Source organism: Archocentrus centrarchus, chromosome 7, assembly GCF_007364275.1.
Source record: "Archocentrus centrarchus isolate MPI-CPG fArcCen1 chromosome 7, fArcCen1, whole genome shotgun sequence".
In the NCBI taxonomy this organism is placed as follows: domain Eukaryota; kingdom Metazoa; phylum Chordata; class Actinopteri; order Cichliformes; family Cichlidae; genus Archocentrus; species Archocentrus centrarchus.
In genome coordinates, this window is record NC_044352.1 from 18,162,609 (window position 1) to 18,182,360 (window position 19,752).

At 44.8% G+C, this 19,752-nt stretch overlaps 2 protein-coding genes across 2 annotated transcripts; both read right to left on the reverse strand.

Annotated features, from left to right (window-relative positions):
• Positions 1-834: 834 nt before the first annotated feature.
• On the reverse strand, positions 835-6,970 carry tktb (transketolase b). Its single transcript, XM_030733136.1, is given in 21 exon segments — positions 835-1,684; positions 1,686-1,699; positions 1,837-1,887; positions 1,890-1,954; positions 2,102-2,127; positions 2,129-2,200; positions 2,313-2,396; positions 2,489-2,619; positions 2,708-2,864; positions 3,197-3,217; positions 3,219-3,277; positions 3,280-3,328; positions 3,331-3,363; positions 5,251-5,313; positions 5,315-5,412; positions 5,415-5,456; positions 5,558-5,685; positions 5,917-6,108; positions 6,446-6,543; positions 6,670-6,783; positions 6,872-6,970. Coding segments are annotated over 21 exon segments (1,833 nt in total). The 5' UTR covers positions 6,956-6,970; the 3' UTR covers positions 835-1,432.
• A 1,817-nt stretch (positions 6,971-8,787) lies between these two features.
• Positions 8,788-19,687, reverse strand: lrrc23 (leucine rich repeat containing 23). Its single transcript, XM_030733135.1, is given in 14 exon segments — positions 8,788-9,968; positions 10,047-10,102; positions 10,105-10,146; positions 10,149-10,249; positions 11,507-11,535; positions 11,537-11,644; positions 11,777-11,907; positions 12,207-12,348; positions 12,480-12,494; positions 12,496-12,542; positions 12,545-12,600; positions 12,696-12,805; positions 19,272-19,366; positions 19,461-19,687. Coding segments are annotated over 13 exon segments (951 nt in total). The 5' UTR covers positions 19,353-19,366; positions 19,461-19,687; the 3' UTR covers positions 8,788-9,935.
• Between the last annotated feature and the right edge of the window lie 65 nt (positions 19,688-19,752).

The following is a 19,752-nucleotide window of genomic DNA, read 5'->3' on the forward strand; positions in this document are numbered from 1 at the left end:
TTGACTTAAATGCTATCTGCTTTGAAATGGAATGCTCACCCTGAATGTCATTTCAAAGCAGATTTATCGCAGTCATTTAACGTCCATCCATTTTCTTCCGCTTATCCTTTTCAGGGTCGCGTTATGATAAAAAGCACTTTATTGCTTAGCCTTTTAGGTGATGGGAATGTCTTGGTCATAATCCAAACCAGGCAAAGTGAACACATTCCTGGTACTAGATTAGAGGAACTAAGTAATTACAACTTTCCCCTGGGGGTGACATCAGTGTCTGTACTATATTCTGACAACCCAACCAACAGTTGCCACTTCAGATATATCTAATGAGCCCTCCATCCCCATTTCAGAAAAGGTAGGTCCAACCTGGGCCCCTTTAGAATGGTAAATGGACTAGTTCTTATATAACGCTTTTCTACTCAGTCTGAGCACTCAAAGCACTTATACAGCATGTTTACATTTACCCATGCACACCCAATCACACAAGCACCTCCATGATTAACTAAGCTAAGTGCTTCAGTTATCTAACATTCATACACATTCACACTCCAACGGTTGCGTCGAAGAGCAATTTGGGGTTAAGTGGTTTTTGCTTTTCCCCAGCATTTAGAGTCCTCATAACTTCATGAATACAGGTTCATCTTCTAGCTCCAATTCTTCCTTACACGATTCCTTTTTCATGGAAGGACCCTCCTCCTGAACGCACCAACAGAACATTTTTAAACTAGGCCAAGTTTCATCGCAACCCATTAAATGGTCATTGACATTTAGCTTGCAACTGTTGGTCCACACACCACCATCCATAAAAGCCTCAACTAATATAAATAAGCAGACAACCAATGGATGGGTGAATATTTTTTATTTCAACACATCACAGCAGTAATAGCAGGACTCAGTAAGCTTGAATGCTAGTAATGTTGTGTGATGCTTGTGTGGTCAGGAATCATTAGTGGAATGCTTAAAAACTGAATAGCCAAGCACTAAAGGCAGTTACTGAACACAATTACAAAAGTAATCTAGGAAATGACATTTATGACAAAAAGTAACAGTGCTTCTTATAAAAATAGGTATGACTACGAGCAAAGAGAGAGGACATGAGGAATGGTTGCCAGGAATGTCAAAGTATTGATGTTTGTTGCCACAGACATTGTAGCCTGAGTTTCCTGTGCATCACAACCAGGACACACTGCTGTATGACAGGCTTTTATATCAGTCAGCATAACACGTAAAGTACAGTATTCAGTGATGCTTTCATTTTTGCATCTTGCAAGACTCTGAAAACAGTAAACAGCAGAACCTATGTGGAGGTGAGGGTACTAGAAGGTGCACACGGGGGAGTATTGTTAGCACTACAGGCTCTGACCACACTGCACTCATCTCCCTTCATCTGCGACAGTAATACAGGGTTAGCACATTGCAACTCAAGCTGGAACAGAAGTTAGGTGTTCCTGTGATTGTGCCGGATAGCTGCAGGTTTGTTGTGATTTAAAAAACAAAACAAAACAAAGAGGGGAGGATGAAGTGCAGTTCTTAGTTTGCGAAGGTTCTGAGTCACAGCTTTGATAATGTGGTCAGCACTGATGCCAAAGATGTCCAGAAGCTCTTGAGGCTTTCCACTGCGAGGAACCCCAGTCACTCCCAGACGGGTCACAACAATACCAGGCTCACTTCCAACTGCTGATAGCACTGCTATCACCAAGACCACCTGGACAGATGAAATATATTTCTCTTGATGGGCCATATTTTTTTTATTTATAAATTTTATAAGAAATTCCTGCCCATACAGAAAATTCTGATCCATTATATAAGCACATGCTCAAGCATGTGAACTGAACAACCTACCCTCCTTGTAGTGGTCCTCCACAGTGATAATCTGTCCCCTTGTTGCTCGGCACTGGCCAGAATGGTAGCAGCATCCAGGGGCTTGATGGTGAATGGGTCAATCACACGGATGTTTTTTTCCTATAATAATGCATAAGAACATTAATTTATGGATTTATAGAAAATATACTGGCTCACTGGCCAGCTGATGACTATTCCCCACATTAAGCCTACATGTCCTCATAACAATACCAGGCATTTATCACTAGAGGGCAGTGTGGTGTTACCTTGAGCGGCCAGCTTATCAGCAGCAAGTGAGAGCCTCGTGCAGAGTAACACCAGCTCCAATCACAGTCACCTGATCATTGTTAGACTGACGCACCACCTGGTCACAGATATTACAGATGTAGAAATAATTTTTGGGTGTCCATTCTTGTATGAAGACTAACTGCATATAAATGGATAAAGAAAAATGACCAAAAAATATCAATCATTACCTTGGCTTCACCCACTTGAAACTTCTCATCTGGGGAATAAAGGACTGCAGTGGCTGGTCTACTTGTACGGATAAAACATATACCCTGAAAATGGAAAGTTGTGCATTAGAATATATTAACTGCACTCTAACAACTTGATGACAGCTTGGACAAGCTACCACAAGGTGGCCACAAACCTTTGTGTTGGATGAAAGTTCAACAGCTCTCTCTGTGGATACTGCGTCACTGGGATAAAACACAGTACAAGTTGGGATGGCACGGAACATGGCCAAGTCCTCAAGGGCCATCTGGGATGGTCCATCCTCACCTAAAGGCAGAATATAATGAGTCAAGCACAGAAACTCAGGCCTGTTCTGAGCAACAGAAATCCAGCAGCACTCTGGTGAAAAGCTTACCAATGGAGACTCCGCAGTGAGACCCTACCAAGTTGACATTCGACTGGGAGATGGCTCCCATCCGGATCTGGTCATAGGCTCTACTGAAAAATGCTGCAAACGTGCTGGCAAATGCAACTGTGCGGTCACGGGTGGCACAGCCAATGGCCACTCCTACCTGCAGTAGCAATAAAAGACATCAGCAACACTGTTTAGTCAAAATGACAGTGGACGTGGTTAAGTAAGAGCCTGAGTGCAAAGGGCAAAGTCAACCGGTCACAAGTGAGAGGCAGAGGCACCAGATTATCATGTGCGAGAATGTAGAGGAACAGATTAAACTATGTTGGAGTAGATTATGGCAGTGAAGAGCAAACTAAGTTTACTAGTCTTTCATAACTGTTAAGTTCCGGGATTGATAGCTTGACTATCAGTTAGCAACACCCTAAAACAAAGAAACTGCAAATGAAGGAAAGGCACTGAAGTCCCCCTGAGGGCTGAAGCATTGTTTACCATGTTCTGTTCAGCAATGAAAACACTCAATGTAGCGTTCAGGGAAGGCCTTCTTGAAGGTCTCTGAGAAGGTTGAGTTTTGGTGTCTCCATCGAGGGCCACCACTCTCTGGCTTGCCTGGCCCAGTTTTTTTCAAGCGCCACACCATATGCCTGCCTTGTTGCCATCTAACAGAGCAGGAAAAGACAATGGGTTAAGCAACAAACCAGCCCCGACTACCATGGTTAACCATCTCTACTTTAACACACCATCATCTGAAAAGAAAAGAAAACACACACAAACCCTTTCCACCCAGATGAGCATTCACATTAGAAATACTCTCTGGCTATATGAAAAACGTATGTCAAATTACCCTTCACTGGGCATGTGTAGGGTCCTGAGTTAAACCACCAACTTTGCAAGTGAAGTGACAAGTGGGAGTAAAAGATACTGTTAACCAAATATGATTAGGTGGGAAATAAAAGGGTTACTCTATGCAACCACGACCTGAAATGCATACTAGTGGTCATCTTATGACAAACAGATCACTTATATATGGATGGGATTTGGGGATATTCTTGACAACACACAACTAAATAGACAAAGACTAGAAGAAAGAAAACATCAAGTCAAGTCAAATTTTGATCACATTCTTTTCATGGAACGAGTTAAAGCAAGAAGAAAAATAGTTTGTTTGGATAATCAATTGCATCTTTACATCCTGTAATGCAGAAAGAATCAAATACCAATAAAACACAAAGGGAAAAAAAGAATGAAAAGAAAGGGGGGAGAAAAAAAAAAGGAGGTGAGACCTCCCCAGGAATTTTTAAGCATCATACATATTTCTGCATTGAACTCTTAAGCACCAATTTATACTTCTTCCTACATTAATTTATGGTAGAAATGTTTACGTAAAGGAAAACACTAAGTGAAGAATGAAACACTCAGATAATGCTTTCAAATATTCACCATCCTGTAGATCAGGGGTGCCCACACTTTTTCAGCTTGTGAGCTACTAGTAAAACTAGCGTGGTTAAATACGTGTGCGTAGGGTGGTAACGAAACGGATGGGAGATAGTTTATCATCCATCTTCTACTTCTTTTAATGCTGTGGGATCTCCATTTTTTTCCCCCAACTCCACTGGGGGTTCCATGCAATCTACCTGCACTCCTCTTGCGATTGACCAGTAGATCACGATCGACATATTGGGCACCCCTGCCTTAGATTATATTTCTCTAGAAAAAAAAAATGGGGGATTTTTTAACAAGAACAAAATGCAGGAAAAAAAAAAATGTGATTAAGTTTCAACTCTGACATACATGGTGATATTCCTGCTACAGTTACAAAAGGCTGTAGCAGGAATCACAGTGAATTATAAAAATAGCACACTGGAATTCTGACACATTAACAGAAAAACTTTAAGCCCTGCACACGCTGTACAATACTGCATGTGTACTTCAACGATATCTGAAAAGGTTAACATTGCACAATACTGCACACATGATGTCATTTAACTGCAGTGTGGGGTTCATATTAGCAGTGCTAACAACATCTGCCTTCTTTTCTTCCAGGTTATCATAGACTGATTGTGGGTCATGCATTGCTCTAGTTGAGCAGTTATATTTCATATTACTCTGACAGCCTTATTTTTTATTTCATAGGTTAAAACATTACCAAGTTGCTCTAATTTCACAGGATGATATATTCCCATTTTGCATTATTCTGGTTTATTATGGTAACCCAAGAATTAAACTACATTCTCCTTTTACTTTAACAAATTAGTTCAGTCTATTAGTATTTTTGGTATCCACTAACCAAGGTAAACTAAACTAGTTGAACATCGCCAGATAATAACTAGTAAATACTGATGTCTGTGTCTCTGCCGTATCTACATCTTAACACTGCAAATAGTTTCTCAATATCTTTGCCCTGGCAGGAGTTTGGATGTGGATGACAGGACAAAAACTCTTAACTTTAACTGAACTTTAAACTGCTGACTACTCCGTCTCTGGTGACTTTGTACCCATTACTCCAAAAGTTCCAATACTCCTAAAAACTAGATACAAATAAGAACTCTGAAGGTACCTTGTCTCCTTCTTGTATTCTGAGGTGACGGCAGTGAGATGGGGCTAAGGTCAAGCCGGTGCTGTATCATCATTGGGGAGCTTAGGGGACAAAGATCTGTTGGGCACCTGGATCTGTGACGGAAGATCACTCAGGATTTCAATCACCTTTCCTTGGGAATTGGCTTTCCATGCCAGTTCTCCAAATCCTCAATACCTACAGGCAAGAGGAAAAACAAGTCTCATGTTAAAATTCAGACAACAGTTCTAAGTAAACACAGCAAATAGTTCAAACAATGGAAAGTTAGGCACACCTACCTTTGAGGCCTTTGCCCTTGAATGTCTTGGCGAACATGCAGGTAGGTTTACCTTTGACCTGCTGAGCCTGCCAGAAAGCTTTGCATAGCTCCTCCACATCATGTCCATCCACAACGTAAGTGTTCCAACTACAAACATAACAAATATTAACCACAAACATTGGATGTTAACAGCTAAACAGCCTGGTAACTATCAAATTAATTAACTGATGGAGGGTAGAGAAACAATGGAAGGCAGTCAAGAAATTAAAAAAAAAAAAAAAAAAAAAAAAAAAAAAAAAAGGCCATAATTTTGATAGTCTATTTATAGATATTAGATTAGATGTTAAAAATGAAGATGTAAAATACAAGAGTGCTGACCCAAAGGCTTCACAACGTTTGCGGTAGGCCTCCATGTCATGTTTCAGGGGTGCTGGCTCACTCTGACCGAGCCGATTAATATCTAGGATAGCCACCAGGTTGTCCAGCTGGTAGTAGGAAGCAAAGGCCATGGCCTCCCAAACTGAGCCCTCTGAGCACTCTCCGTCACCCAGCATGCAGTATACACGGTAACTACAACACAATCAGTCAACAGACATGAGAATCTCAGTAATATTATTTTCTACTTTAAGTATATTTCTGATGCTTTAACAGATTCTGGTTCTCTTGTGAACAAAACAGTAGTAACAGCATTTCACCACTAAAGAAACTGCCTATTTAGAGTACAAAGAAAAAAAAAAAAAGAAAAAAAACTGCCTTTATGTGATCTTGGTCTAATGTCACTTAAAAGCACCCACTTTATGCCACACTGTGCAAAGAGATTTCAGGTAATCCTGTGCAGGTTTTAAAGAGCAGGATTACACTAGGTTTTTGACACCTCGATTATACACCCAGTGATATGCATACTAACCTGGATTTGTCAAAGTGTTTGCCAGTATAGGCCATTCCACACGCAGCCCCAAGACCCTGTCCCAGAGATCCAGTAGCTACATCAACAAAATCCAGTTTCTGTGTTTGAAAAGAAGAAATTGGAAAAAGCAAAAGTTATACTTGATACAGAGAGTGGCTTTCACACAGTTTTTTCTTTTTCCTCACGAAAAATTAACAAAAAGGGACTCAGGATTCCTGACTTACTGGTGTGGGGTGTCCCTCCAAGTCAGAGTCAATCTTACGCAGGTTAACCAGATCAGACTCCTTCACAAAACCTGCCTCCGCCCAGGCAGCATACAGGACAGGTGCAGCATGACCCTGGCAATAAGACCAAAAGAGTTAACAGAGCTCAGGTTTGCTGATCAACTACAGAACAATTAACCTCAACTAAACCACATGCACCAACCTTGGAGAGAACAAAGCGGTCGTTGCACTGGTTGCGAGGATCATCTGCTTTGTAGCGCATGGTGTGGAAGAAGAGGACAGACATGAGCTCGGCCGCGCTGCAGCATGATGTGGGATGGCTGAGGAGCAAAAACAACAGAAAGGCTACTGTGACAAAGTATAAATGCCACTGTATTAGAAAAGAAAGTCCACCCAAAAACATGCATGTGCTGCTGCATTCAGACATCCTAAAAAAACACCTTGAGTTTAGTTTGACAAGACACACCAAACATTAAATCTGACAAATAATGATGCTCTTTAGGATGAACCATCTTTTGTTAATTGTTATTTTTTGGAACAGGATCACCTTAGGCAAGGCAGCCAGGTTACCACATCTCAGAGCTTTAAAAAAAAATCTTGTGAAACTGTTAGTTGCTACACAGTGGTTGAGTATTGTAATATTTAGAATTCCACATTACCCAACTCATCTCAGCTTCCCTATGTTGGTTAAGTGGCATAACAACCATGCTAGGAACAAGTTATCCTATCCAAACATACATGAGCATGAGCATTTTCAAAATAAAAACCCAATCCTCTGTTTACCACGTGTTCTTCTGCTGAGAGATAACCTGCTGAGGAAATGAAGTAGAGTCAGAAAAGTCATAACAAAAAGTAAGATGCACAAGTGTAACGATCCAGTGACTACTGAGGAACAACGTTCACTCAGTCAGAACTGAAAGAAGTCCTTTGGTTTAAACAGGAGACTTTAGTCTTTAGAAAGCCCTCATAGTCCAGTCAGAAAAAAACTCAGTCATTTCCTTGTCAACTGACAAAAGGAAATAACAGGTTATCAACCTTCTATTATTAAGTTTACATTTGAGATTAAAAAAAAAAAATGCACCATGCAAGCTAACAGGCTGCTGGATAAATTTAGGACAAACAAGAACAAAGTATCTGGCCAGGTAACTGATACATGCTACAAACAATGTAAAGTTGTGGTCCTTGCAGATTTTAAGTTACACTTTTTTTTCCACCACCCACTGTTCTCTCAGATTAGATGGTATGAAGCAAGATACAAAACAAGATCATAGATTAAGAACTGCTTTTTAAAGTAGTTCAAAGTCTTGTGGTACACGACAACTTGATTGGTGCAAATTCACAAATAATTATGCTTTCAGTTTTGGATATAACATGTATAGACCCATTTGCAACCTCCGGAGAATAATAGAGCAAAGGGCGCTCACATTAATCCTATAAACCTCGTCCTCGCCAACTTCTACTTCCCGCTTGGACTTGAATCAACCTATTGGTTACTTCCCTATAGTGACAAGGAAGACATCAACGGACGGCAATATTCTGGGAACGCCAGTATTATAAATACTTCCCAGGCTTGCATTCTTTATGCAAGTTCCCTTAAAACTGCGATTTGACAGTCCAAGAGGCAGTCTGTCTTTACCACGAGATTTATCATTTCGTATCATGTGATTTTTGTTAGCTAGTAAACCCCTGGTGGCATAGATAACTACTTGACTTAAAAGTATTATTAGCATATAAGCTAGGCTGGAATGCCAAAGAGTCTAGACATCAATTAACAGAGGCCGTCATTTTGCACATTAAAACAAAAATCGTACACAAACTGTTAGCATATGCTAGCCTTAGCACTAGGTGCAGGCTCAGATAACCTGCTCACAGCCTACCTCAAAGCGTTTGGGAAAAGGATCGTATAAACGTTAGGTGGCATACCTGCTGCTAGCGGTTTGATGTGGCTATGTAACCGCGTGAATATAATCGGCAGCACGTGCAACCAGGCCCGGAGGCAGAGTGTGCCTTTGTCACAGTAATTTTACAACACATGCCATATTTTACTTTTTTCCTCGTACACAGGACAGTGATTTTTAATACTCCGGCTAATGTGTGCAACTCTAAATACTTACCCGGTAGTTGGAGGCGCAATGTTGCCTTGATGGAGTTTGATCCTTAGCCTGAAAGCGATGTCCTTCAGTGCCTGCAGAGTCTTTTCATCTGGTTTGTGGTAGCTAGTCATGGTTTAATGGATGCAAGGACCGATTCGCGTTCGCTTTTAGTAATAATTGTAGTTAATTTAATGAGAAGACTGCTTCCTCAGTGTCGTAGTTTCTACGCTGCGCCACGCCGCCCGTTAGCTGCCCGGTGTTAAAGTAGAGGAGAGGAGGGCAAGACTGTCACACAGGACGGATTTTGTTTCCTCAAACAGCCACTCCCACCGAATCAAACCATTGGAGGAAGAGGAGTGGAGTAAGTCCGCCCTCGTCAGTCCCTTGCAGCGTGTTCAAGGTACAGATGCGGTGTTGCTTCATTCTTCATCCCTCTTTTATTAAATCAGTACATTTCAAAATATCAGTAACAATAACGTGGACCGCATTACACTCCCAGTGGAGCTGCACTGCATTTTCTAAAATTATTATAATATGTATTTTTTTTCTATGAAGTGAGGAGTTAACTTCCTGGTTGTATTTATGGAATAATGATGGCGTATTTAAATGCAAATCACAGCTTCAGGTATCCCAATCAATCAAAATAAATGCGTGATCTGATACGATATTTATATTCTGCACTGTAATGGACATTATACCTCAGTAAAATCTGCTGATTTCCCAATACAGGCCCTTAGTGTCGCTGTCCCTTTAAAACCGTAGCTGGACGGCTGCCTACTAGGAAGCAGTGACAGATTTTGCTCTCTCATCCTTACTCAGGAAAACATAGAAGCGATTGTCTAATAATTCTGTCTACGAACAATATACAAGGTACTGATGTCAAACCATGGCCAGTAACACTTTACTTTGAAACTCCAACCTATTTCCTAATTTTTACATTTACATGGATGCACAAAAAGAAACCTTTTCACTTTTCACCAGCTGGTCTGTAGCTTTAAGTGTGGAGAAATGACATACACAACTTTATGTGCAAAGTCATGGATGATTAATCATACAGGGTACACTGTCAAGACATAGGGAGGTGTAATCAGTCCACTCATCAACACACAATAGGCCTGTCATTTCAAGAAAGTCAAGGCAGTCACTTCCCCATTTTGGCCCTAATTACACATCTTATGGCGCATACATTTCCTCTTCTTGAAGTTCCTGAAATGACAGACATCACTGAATCAAAAGGGTAAAAATAAAAGCAAAAATAAAGATATAATATTCTGTTTTTGTTACCCTTATTCTTTCCCAGGCTTCAGCTCTCTCCTCAGGGAAGACAGGATTTTTGTCAGCCTTTCCAACTCTGGCAATAGTATCAGTACATTTAGCCGATATCGGAATTTTCCACCACTGGGTTCCCAGAAAGAACCAACACACGCAGGCTTTGTGACAGAAGGCCAACATATTGTAGAGCATTCTCATCTATGATGGCATTGCCTCTAAGGGAGAGACAGAAGATAAATTACAGGATTAATATCTGGGCAATATCATTTTTTGCATTTTACTGATTGGATTATGGTATCCAGTATTATGGCTCTGATCTTTAATTTTGCAATACAACTACAGTCATGTTTAAAGGAAAGTTGTCACAGGACTCTGTACAGTTCTAAGTACACCCTCACTGCTTCCATGGGGATTAAGAGGCTAAGTAGCTGCCAGGTGCTGCTAATCAAATGCACTTGATTATTTGAGCACTAGGAAAGTGTGACCATCTCTCTGGCAGTTTGCTGATCTGGAGCATTCAGGTGTGTGTTAACACAATACCACAATCGTCCCAGCAAATTCACCCCAAGGTCAAATCTTGGAATGCTCAGAGCAATTAGAAAAATCCTAAAGGTAGACTGTACAGTGGCAGATTGTACAGGCATGTAGAGTCTGAAGCTGTTAGCATGTTAAATTTTAAAGTTCATGACAGAAAAAAAAGACTGAACAAGGCTTGTTTGGATGGGGTTGCCAGGAGAAAGCCTCTTCTCTCTTAAAAAGAACATGGCCCGCACACTTTAGATTCGCAAAGTTGCATCTGAACAACATAAGACTTTTGGAACAATGTCCTTTGGACAGACGAGAACAAAGTGGAGATCTTTGGCAATAATGCACAGTACCATGTGTGGTGAAAACTAAACACAGCTTACCAGCATAAGCACCTCATACCAACTGTCAAGCACAGTGGGTAGAATAATGATTTGGGCTTGTTTTGCAGCCAAAGGACCTGAGCACCTTGCAGTAGTTGAGCCGACCACACACTCCTCTGTATACCAAAGTATTCTAGAGTTAACTGTAAGGCCACCTATGCAATACCTAAAGCTTGGCCAAAAACTGGGTTATGCAACAGGACAATGATCCCTAGCACAGTAGCAAATCTACAACAGAATGGCTGAAAAAGGAAAAGCGTCAAGATGCTGCAATGGCCCAGTCAAAGTCCAGACCTCAATCTGATAGACCTGAGGACCTTAAGAGAGCTGTGCATGAACAAATGCCAGTAGCCCCAACGAACTGAAGCAACGCTGTAAAGAAGACTGGGCCAAAATTCCTCCACAACAATTTGAGAGACAGATAAAGTCATACAGATAAAAATTTCTTTACTCTATTGCTGCTAAACGTGGTTTAAAAGCTACCAAACCATGGAGTGTACTTAGTTTTGCACAGGACTGCTTAGAGTCCTGTGAAAAACGCTCTTTTCACATGACTGTATGCACCTGACATAGAGGTACTGGAGACACTTCATAGCTGGGACTGAGGCCATCCAACGACTCTAGCTGGTTGTCTCGAAGGTGAAGTGTGGTGAGGCGCTCTAACTTCTCCAAACCCTCCAGACGTTTGATAGCATTTTGGGCCTAAACAAAATGCAAGACTAGTCACAAGCAGTCATATATTTGGTTTATTACATGCAGATTAAGAGTGGTGGTAGTGGACAAACTTCATCAAGCATCCTCGTGTTAGTAACCAAACCAAGGCACTTCTACTACCAGATATAATTGCCGCAGATTTGGAAGGTTGATCCCATCAGTCGTTTCCAAGTGGTTTCCCCTCAACTCTAGAGTTACGAGATTTGCAAAATCGCCCCTCTGGAAAGCATTTATTCTCTGAATACTATTACCTGCAAAGAAGGTTTGTTGGGAAATATCTGTTAGCCTTCAGATAAGCTGATAACAATGATAACACACGAAATAGTAAATTCCCATGTTTCCATAGAATCAACTATTTAACAACAGTGACAATATTTGAATATCACTTAATGTATATCATTATATTTACAAGACAGCCTCTGAGGCCGGGATAAGGGATGGGGGGGACCAACTATTAACTGTTTCTTACGTGACTGGCCTTCCCTTAGAAAACACCAGATTAGCTGAATAATTCATTCCACTTTATCTAACATTAAACCAACAGACCAACCTGTAAGACTGAGGCTTTCTAATGCAGGCCCGACTAGGCCATCTACATCTGTTAGCTGATTAACTGCCATACTCAGCCACTGCAAATAGGTCAGTTGAGCAAAAGGTTGCCCTTTGAAACACGTCACAGCATTACTGTCAACCTGCAAAAGACAAGTCACATTCAATATGTACCATCAATTAAAGTGAATGTTACCGACAGCTCCAAAGATAAAATAAAGGTTTTTTTTTAAAAAAACAAACAAAAGTGAATGAATAAGAGCTCTCTTCTTGCCTTCAGCCAAAGTAAGCTGGGTCAGAGATGCCAAAGGAGAAAGATCAGTAATGTTGTTGTTGATAAATCCAGAAAACGTATGTGATTATACTTGCTGATTGCAGCTATATCAGTCAGTCCTCTGAGGGTGAGAGAGGAGAGGAGAAAACTGGTTTGAAAGTGACTAACACAATTGCAAAAAGACAGTTGTGCTCTGCATGTATCTTGTCCGCTTACTTTTTTTGAAGGTCCAGCTTCACAAATGCATGTGCTAATCCATTTCCTGTTCGGCAAAGTAATGACAACCCGTGACTTATGGTGTCTTGGGTCAAATGGCAAACTTCAACCTGTGAAATACAAAGGTGAGATATAAATGAGAGTTGGTGGCTTCAACACACAAATGACAAAGGTACTACAGCTGAATTTTATTCAAAACACTTCACAAAATGCCTGACAGTTGCATTGCACAAATATAGACCAATGACAGTGAGTAATTATGTATGATGAAGCCCAGACTATACTTTCACTGTCCATTTTCTTAGGTACAACCTGTTCAACTGCTCATTTGTGCAAACATCCAATCATTCAGTCCACATAGCAGCAACTCAATGCATTTAGGCAGTCAAGACAACCTGCTGAAGTTCAACTGAAGATCAGAATGGGGAGGAAAGGTGATTTAAGTGAATCTGAATGCGGCGACACATGCGTATGCTGCGTTGCAGTGTGGCAGCGCAGGTTTGAGTCCTGGCCTGTCGCCAATTTGCCCGCGTGTTTTCCCCCCGTATCTCCCCATTTTCCTGTCCTTCTCTACTACGAATAAAGCCGCTGTGGCCAAAAAAAAAAAAAATGTTTTGTTGATTCCAGAGGTCAGAGGAGAATGGCCAGACTGCTTCAAGCTGATAGGAAGGCAAAAGTAATTATATTATACCAAAGTGGCAGTGATTGAGTTCGACATCAACTCAGCCACGAAGTGGTAGGCTGTGGTGGCCACATATATGCACATTTCACACCAGAATGCCCCAAGCTCTTATTGCGAAGAGAGAGACCGGAATAGATCTGGAAAAGGCGGGAGAGAGAGGCCTGGAATAAAAGGGCTTGACTTCTCCTTTTGCAGGCAGTCATATTTTGAGTCCTAGCTTTTGTGAGTTTACCGCCAATAAAGCTGAGACTACATACCTGCTCGTGTCTCCTTCCACTGACTCCTACATTGGTGACCCCGACGTAATGAACATGTCTGCTGACGACAGCTCAACGGCCGCGGCCGCTGTTTCCTCACCAGCCGCCGCCGTTTCCTCACCAGCCGCCGCCGTTTCTCCCGCTATTTTTGCGGCCACGGTCAAGCTCCCGGAGTTCTGGCAGCACGATCCAGAGCCTTGGTTCCAGCATGTGGAGGCCCAGTTTCACCTCCGCGGGATCACCTCAGACGACACCAAGTATTACCATGTCGTCGCGGCACTGGACTCTGCTTCTACCCGCCGGCTGATGGGACTGCTCCGGAACCCGCCGCCTGCTAACAAGTATGGAGCGCTGAAGGAGAACCTGCTGCGGATTTATCAGCTTTCAGACGAAGAGCGGGCTGATCGCCTGTTGTCCCTGAATGGCTTGGGAGATGGTAAACCCTCCGAACTGATGGAGCACATGCTGGCTCTGCTCGGCCCGGGCGACGCTTCGTTTCTCTTTACGCATCTGTTCCTGCGCCAGCTCCCCCCTCCCGTACGCACCGCGCTAGCCAGCTCCGCTCTGATACGGGCCAAGGATTACCGCGGGCTAGCTGAAGAGGCGGACAAGATTTTGCTGGCATCCAGGCATTCCGGAGTGCATGCACTTTTACCGAGTGCGGCTCTACAAGGGACGGAGACTAGAGAAGCTGGTGCTGTGGCCGCCGTCGCAGAGCGCCGGAGGAAGGAGAGCGTGCTCTGCTTCTATCATCGCCGGTTCGGAGTGAAGGCGAAGCGCTGCATTCCGCCGTGTACCTTCCAGCACCAGGGAAACGAGAGGGCCAGTGCTCACTAGCAGCTGTGTGTGCTGGCAGCTCGGACAAGCTGCTCTTCATTGAGGACACTGCTTCGGGACGCCGTCTGCTTGTGGACTCGGGTGCTCAGCGTAGCATCATGCCGGCTTCAGCTGCGGATGCCTTGGGACAATGTCACGGACCCCTGCTGGACGCGGCGAACGGTACCCCCATTCGCACATATGGAATGAGGTTGGTGACTGTGTGTTTCAAGGGACGTCAGTTTAACTGGGACTTTGTGATAGCGTCTGTGTCAGTACCTATACTCGGCGCTGATTTCTTGTGTGCTTTCAGGTTGTTGGTCAATGTAGCTAATAGGTGCTTGATAGATGCTGTGTCTTTTGATACCTACCCCTGTACACTTGGTAGTCCTGGCCCCCTGCCCCTCGCTAACATGCTTGCCACAGGTGATGAGTACCAGCGTTTGCTTGCCGAGTTTCCCACCCTCACGGTTCCCACCTTCTCTGCAGCCGTAGCTAAACATGGTGTGGAGCATTACATTACCACTGTAGGTCCGCCGGTTTTTGCGCGTGCACGCCGTCTCGATGCCGCTAAGTTAGCGATAGCCAGGGAGGAGTTTGCAAACATGGAGCGCCTTGGTATTGTGCGCCGCTCAAACAGCCCGTGGGCGTCCCCGTTGCACATGGTCCCTAAAGCTGACGGTGGGGGGCGCCCTTGTGGGGATTTTAGGCGCCTTAATAATGCGACGACTAATGACAGGTACCCCGGTTCCCCACATTCAAGATTTTTCGGTTCATCTTGCGGGGGCAACTATTTTTTCAAAGGTGGATTTGGTGAGGGGATACCATCAGGTTCCTGTCCATCCGCATGATGTGCCCAAGACCGCGGTTATCACTCCTTTTGGCCTTTTCGAGTTTTTGCGAATGCCCTTCGGTCTGAAGGGCGCGGCACAGACGTTTCACAGCGCCTCATGGACTCCGTTTTGCGTGGTATGCCATTTTTGTTCGTCTATCTGGATGACATACTGGTTGCCAGTCCTTCCGCCGCGGAGCATTCAGTGCACCTCCGCCAGTTGTTTGAGCGTCTCAGTGAGCACGGTTTGATTGTGAATCCAGCTAAATGCCAGTTCGGTCTGCCGGCCATAGAGTTTTTGTGACACCTCGTTTCGCCCCAAGGGGCGTTTCCCCTGCCCGCTAAGGTGGAGGCGGTTTCTGCTTTTCCGCGCCCTCCCTCAGTGAAGCCCCTGCAGGAGTTTTTGGGGATGGTGAACTTTTATAACCGTTTCATCCCCCGGGCTGCTCACCTCATGCACCCTCTGTACAATGCACTTAAGGGCAAGAAAGGCAACCAAGAGATAGAGTGGACACCTGAGCGGGTGCAGGCATTTGACAGTGCCAAAGCTGCTCTTGCCAACGCTGCCCTGCTGGCCCACCCGTCTCCCGAGGCACCTGTTGCCCTTACTACCGATGCCTCCGATTTTGCAGTCGGGGCCGTGTGCGAACAATGGGTGGGTGGTGCTTGGCAGCCCCTCGCCTTTTTTAGCAGGAAGCTTCGGGATGCGGAGAGAAAGTACAGTACGTTTGACAGGGAGCTCCTTGCCCTTTTTCTCGCGACGCGTCATTTCCGGTTCCTGCTTGAGGGCCGTGACTTTACCGCTTTTGTAGACCACAAACCTCTCACATTTGCCATGGCAAAGGTTTCAGAACCATGGACTGCACGGCAGCAACAGCAGCTTTCTGCTATTTCAGAGTTTACCACTGACATTCAGCACGTCGCCGGCAAGTGTAATCGGGTGGCTGACTGTCTGTCCAGGGCGCAGGTTAGTTCTGTGCATTTGGGAGTGGACTACTCTGCCATGGCTGCCGACCAACTTACGGATACGGAGATTCAGGCTTTTAAGGTGGCCGAGTCCAGTTTGCGTTTGGAAGATGTCTCATTTCAGGATAGTGGCGTAACCCTACTTTGCGACGTCTCATTGGGCAGGCCTCGCCCCTTGGTTCCTGCTTGCTGGCGTCGGCGGGTTTTTGAGGCAGTTCATTCTCTTTCGCACCCACGAGTTAAAGCCTCAGTTAAGTTGGTGGGGGCCAAGTTTGTGTGGCCCGGCCTCCGGAAAGAGGTCAGGGCGTGGGCTTCCTCATGTGTTGCTTGTCAGCGCGCCAAAGTGCAACGACACACCAAATCCCCTCTGGAGCACTTTCCCATACCCCAGAGAAGGTTCGAACATGTCCATGTAGACCTGGTAGGTCCATTTCCCCCTTCCCGGGGTTTCACCCATCTCCTGACAATGGTGGACAGGACGACTCGGTGGCCTGAAGCAGTTCCTTTGGCGTCAACCACCTCAGCAGATGTTGCTCATGCGTTCGTCTCCTCCTGGGTATCTCGGTTTGGCGTACCGCTTGACTTGACATCTGACAGGGGTCCTCAGTTCACGTCTGAGCTGTGGACTGCTGTGGCGGAGAACCTTGGCGTCAGACTCCATCGCACTACCGCGTACCACCCGCAGGCCAATGGCCTTTGCGAGAGGTTCCACCGTACCATGAAGGCTGCCTTACGGGCTGCGCTGGTGGACAGCAGCTGGGTTGACCGCCTTCCTTGGGTCCTGCTGGGCCTGCGTGCGACACCTAAGGAGGACCTGCAGTCTTCTTCAGCTGAGCTGGTCCTGGGCCAGCCTTTGAGGGTTCCAGGGGAATTCCTTCCTGGTGAATTCATCTGCTTCGGGGGCCGACAAAAGGAGCGGGCCGGTTTTCCCGGGGAATGATAGGTTTTTGGCCCCAGTAGCGGCGCATCACTGCCTTCCACAGTCATATGTGCCAAAGGACCTGATGTCTGCCAAGTACATTTTTATCCGCCATGACGCGCACCGTTCTCCACTTCGACCTCCTTATGATGGTCCATTCCGTGTGCTAGAGGTGGGACCTAAGGATTTTTTGGTTGAGCTGGGAGGTAGTCAGGAGCGGGTTTCGGTGGATCGCCTTAAGCCTGCTCACATGTTTCCGGATGGTCCTATTGAGTTGGCCCAACCTCCGCGCCGCGGTCGTCCTCCCGTTTCTATGCCTCACTCGGAGGACCTGCCCCCAGCTGCTGTTTTTTCCCCTGCGAGGGGGCAGTCTCGCCGTAGTCGGGGCTATGCCCCTCCCTCGTTTTCACCACCTGTGGTCGCCAAGCACAGCCGTAGCGGCCGCCTTGTTAAACCCCCTAGGAGATACTCTTGATGTGGTATTTTATTTTTGCTATGTTGAGTTGAAAATGGTTGCTGTTTTTATTATTGTATTGTTTGCCATTCTGTGTGTTCAGGGGGGGCCTGTGTGGTGGCCACATATATGCACATTTCACACCAGAATGCCCCAAGCTCTTATTGCGAAGAGAGAGACCGGAATAGATCTGGAAAAGGCGGGAGAGAGAGGCCTGGAATAAAAGGGCTTGACTCCTCCTTTTGCAGGCAGTCATATTTTGAGTCCTAGCTTGTTGTGAGTTTACCGCCAATAAAGCTGAGACTACATACCTGCTCGTGTCTCCTTCCACTGACTCCTACAAGGCCACGTAAAATGACAGCACGCGGTCAGCGGATGCTGCGGCGCATAGTGCACAGGGGTCACCAACTTTCTGCAGAGTCAGTCACTACAGACCTCTAAACTTCATGTGGCCTTCAGATTAGCTCAAGAACAGTGTTTAGAGCTTAATGGAATGGGTTTCCATTGCTGAGCAGCTGCATCCAAGCCTTACATCACAAAGCGCAATGCAAAGTATTGGATGCAGTGGTGTAAAGCACGCCGCCACTGGACTCTAGAGCAGCGTTCCCTTCGGTGACGAATCACACTTCTCCGTCTGGCAATCCAGTAGATGAGCCTGGGTTTAGCGGTTGCCATGAGAACAGTACTTGTCTGACTGCATTGTGCCAAGTGTAAAGTTTGGTGGAGGGGGGGGATTATGGTGAGGGGTTGCTTTTCAGGAGTTGGACTCAGTCCCTTAGTTCCAGTGAATGGAACTCTTAATGCTTCAGCATACCAAGACATCCTGGACAATTTCATGCTCCCAACTTTGTGTAAACAGTTTGGGAATGGCCCCTTCCTGTTCCAACATGACTGCGCACTAGTGCACAAAACAAGCTCCATAAAGACATGGATGAGCGAGCTGGGTGTGGAAGAACTTGACTGGTCTGCACAGAGTCCTGACCTCAACCCGACAGAACACCTTTGAGATGAATTCGTACGGAGACTGCGAGCCAGGCCTTCTCGTACAAATTCAGTGTCTGACCTCAGAAATGCATTTCTGGAAGAATTGTCAAAAATTCCCATAAACACACTCCTAAACCTTGTGGAAAGCCTTCTCTGAAGCATCGAAGCTGTGTGTGTGTGTGTGTGTGTGTGTGTGTGTGTGTGTGTGTGTGTGTGTGTGTGTGTGTTGTGCTCGCTGTGCTGAGAATTTCAGCTACCAGAATAGTTCAGGCGCTGAGAGAGACAAGAGAGTAATCTCATGTCTCTGTGTGTACCTAATAAAGTGTCCAGTGAGTGTAAGATGTAACTCTGGTTTCACTGTTTTGCTAAGACAGTTTCTACTGGGCCGCTTTTGGAAACTCTGTGAATTTCTACAAATATTACTATGCCCAGTAAACACCTTTTCTGTGTAGGTGTTAAGTACTACACGGATGACCTTGTGTGTGTTTGGGTAATCAGGGTGAGGCACGTAATTCTTACTAAATTAATAGACTAACCATACCTGGAAAAACCAAGGGATTCTTAGTACGTCTTATTATCAACGAATAATTATAATGCAGCGCCCCGGCACCTCTTAATTAGCTGGAAATGTGTATGACCGTACCCCCAACCCCCGTTTTTTTTTACCTTCTCATCTTCGGCTTCTTTCAGATCTTCTTCTTTTCCTTCCACGTCCGATAAGACTGGGTCTTCGTCAAAGTCAGACATCCTGGTCAGCGAGCCTTATATTTTGACAAGCAGTAACAGACCCATAGATAGTGGTTATTACAAGAACTGCAACAGGGTTGATTATTACCAACCAGCTAACTTGCTTACTTTATGACTGCTCCCCGGCCGAGCTAGCTATTTACCAATTAAGCGTTGTACCTTTCTATCAGAACAGTTGCCAATACTCGGAGACATGTGCAAAATGTAACTCTGAATGCTACCTTACAACGTAGTCTGAACTAAAGGAAGCTAATTTTTATTACAGGTAACCGCAGTGTTGCTCATGTTTTCAATACTACTGTCCTTAGCAGACCGGGAACAGAGTTTGTTGCTGATCACCATGGAAACCATTCAGCGGCAACTTGAGCACAGCCAGCTTTGCAACAGCTGTACAATTTCA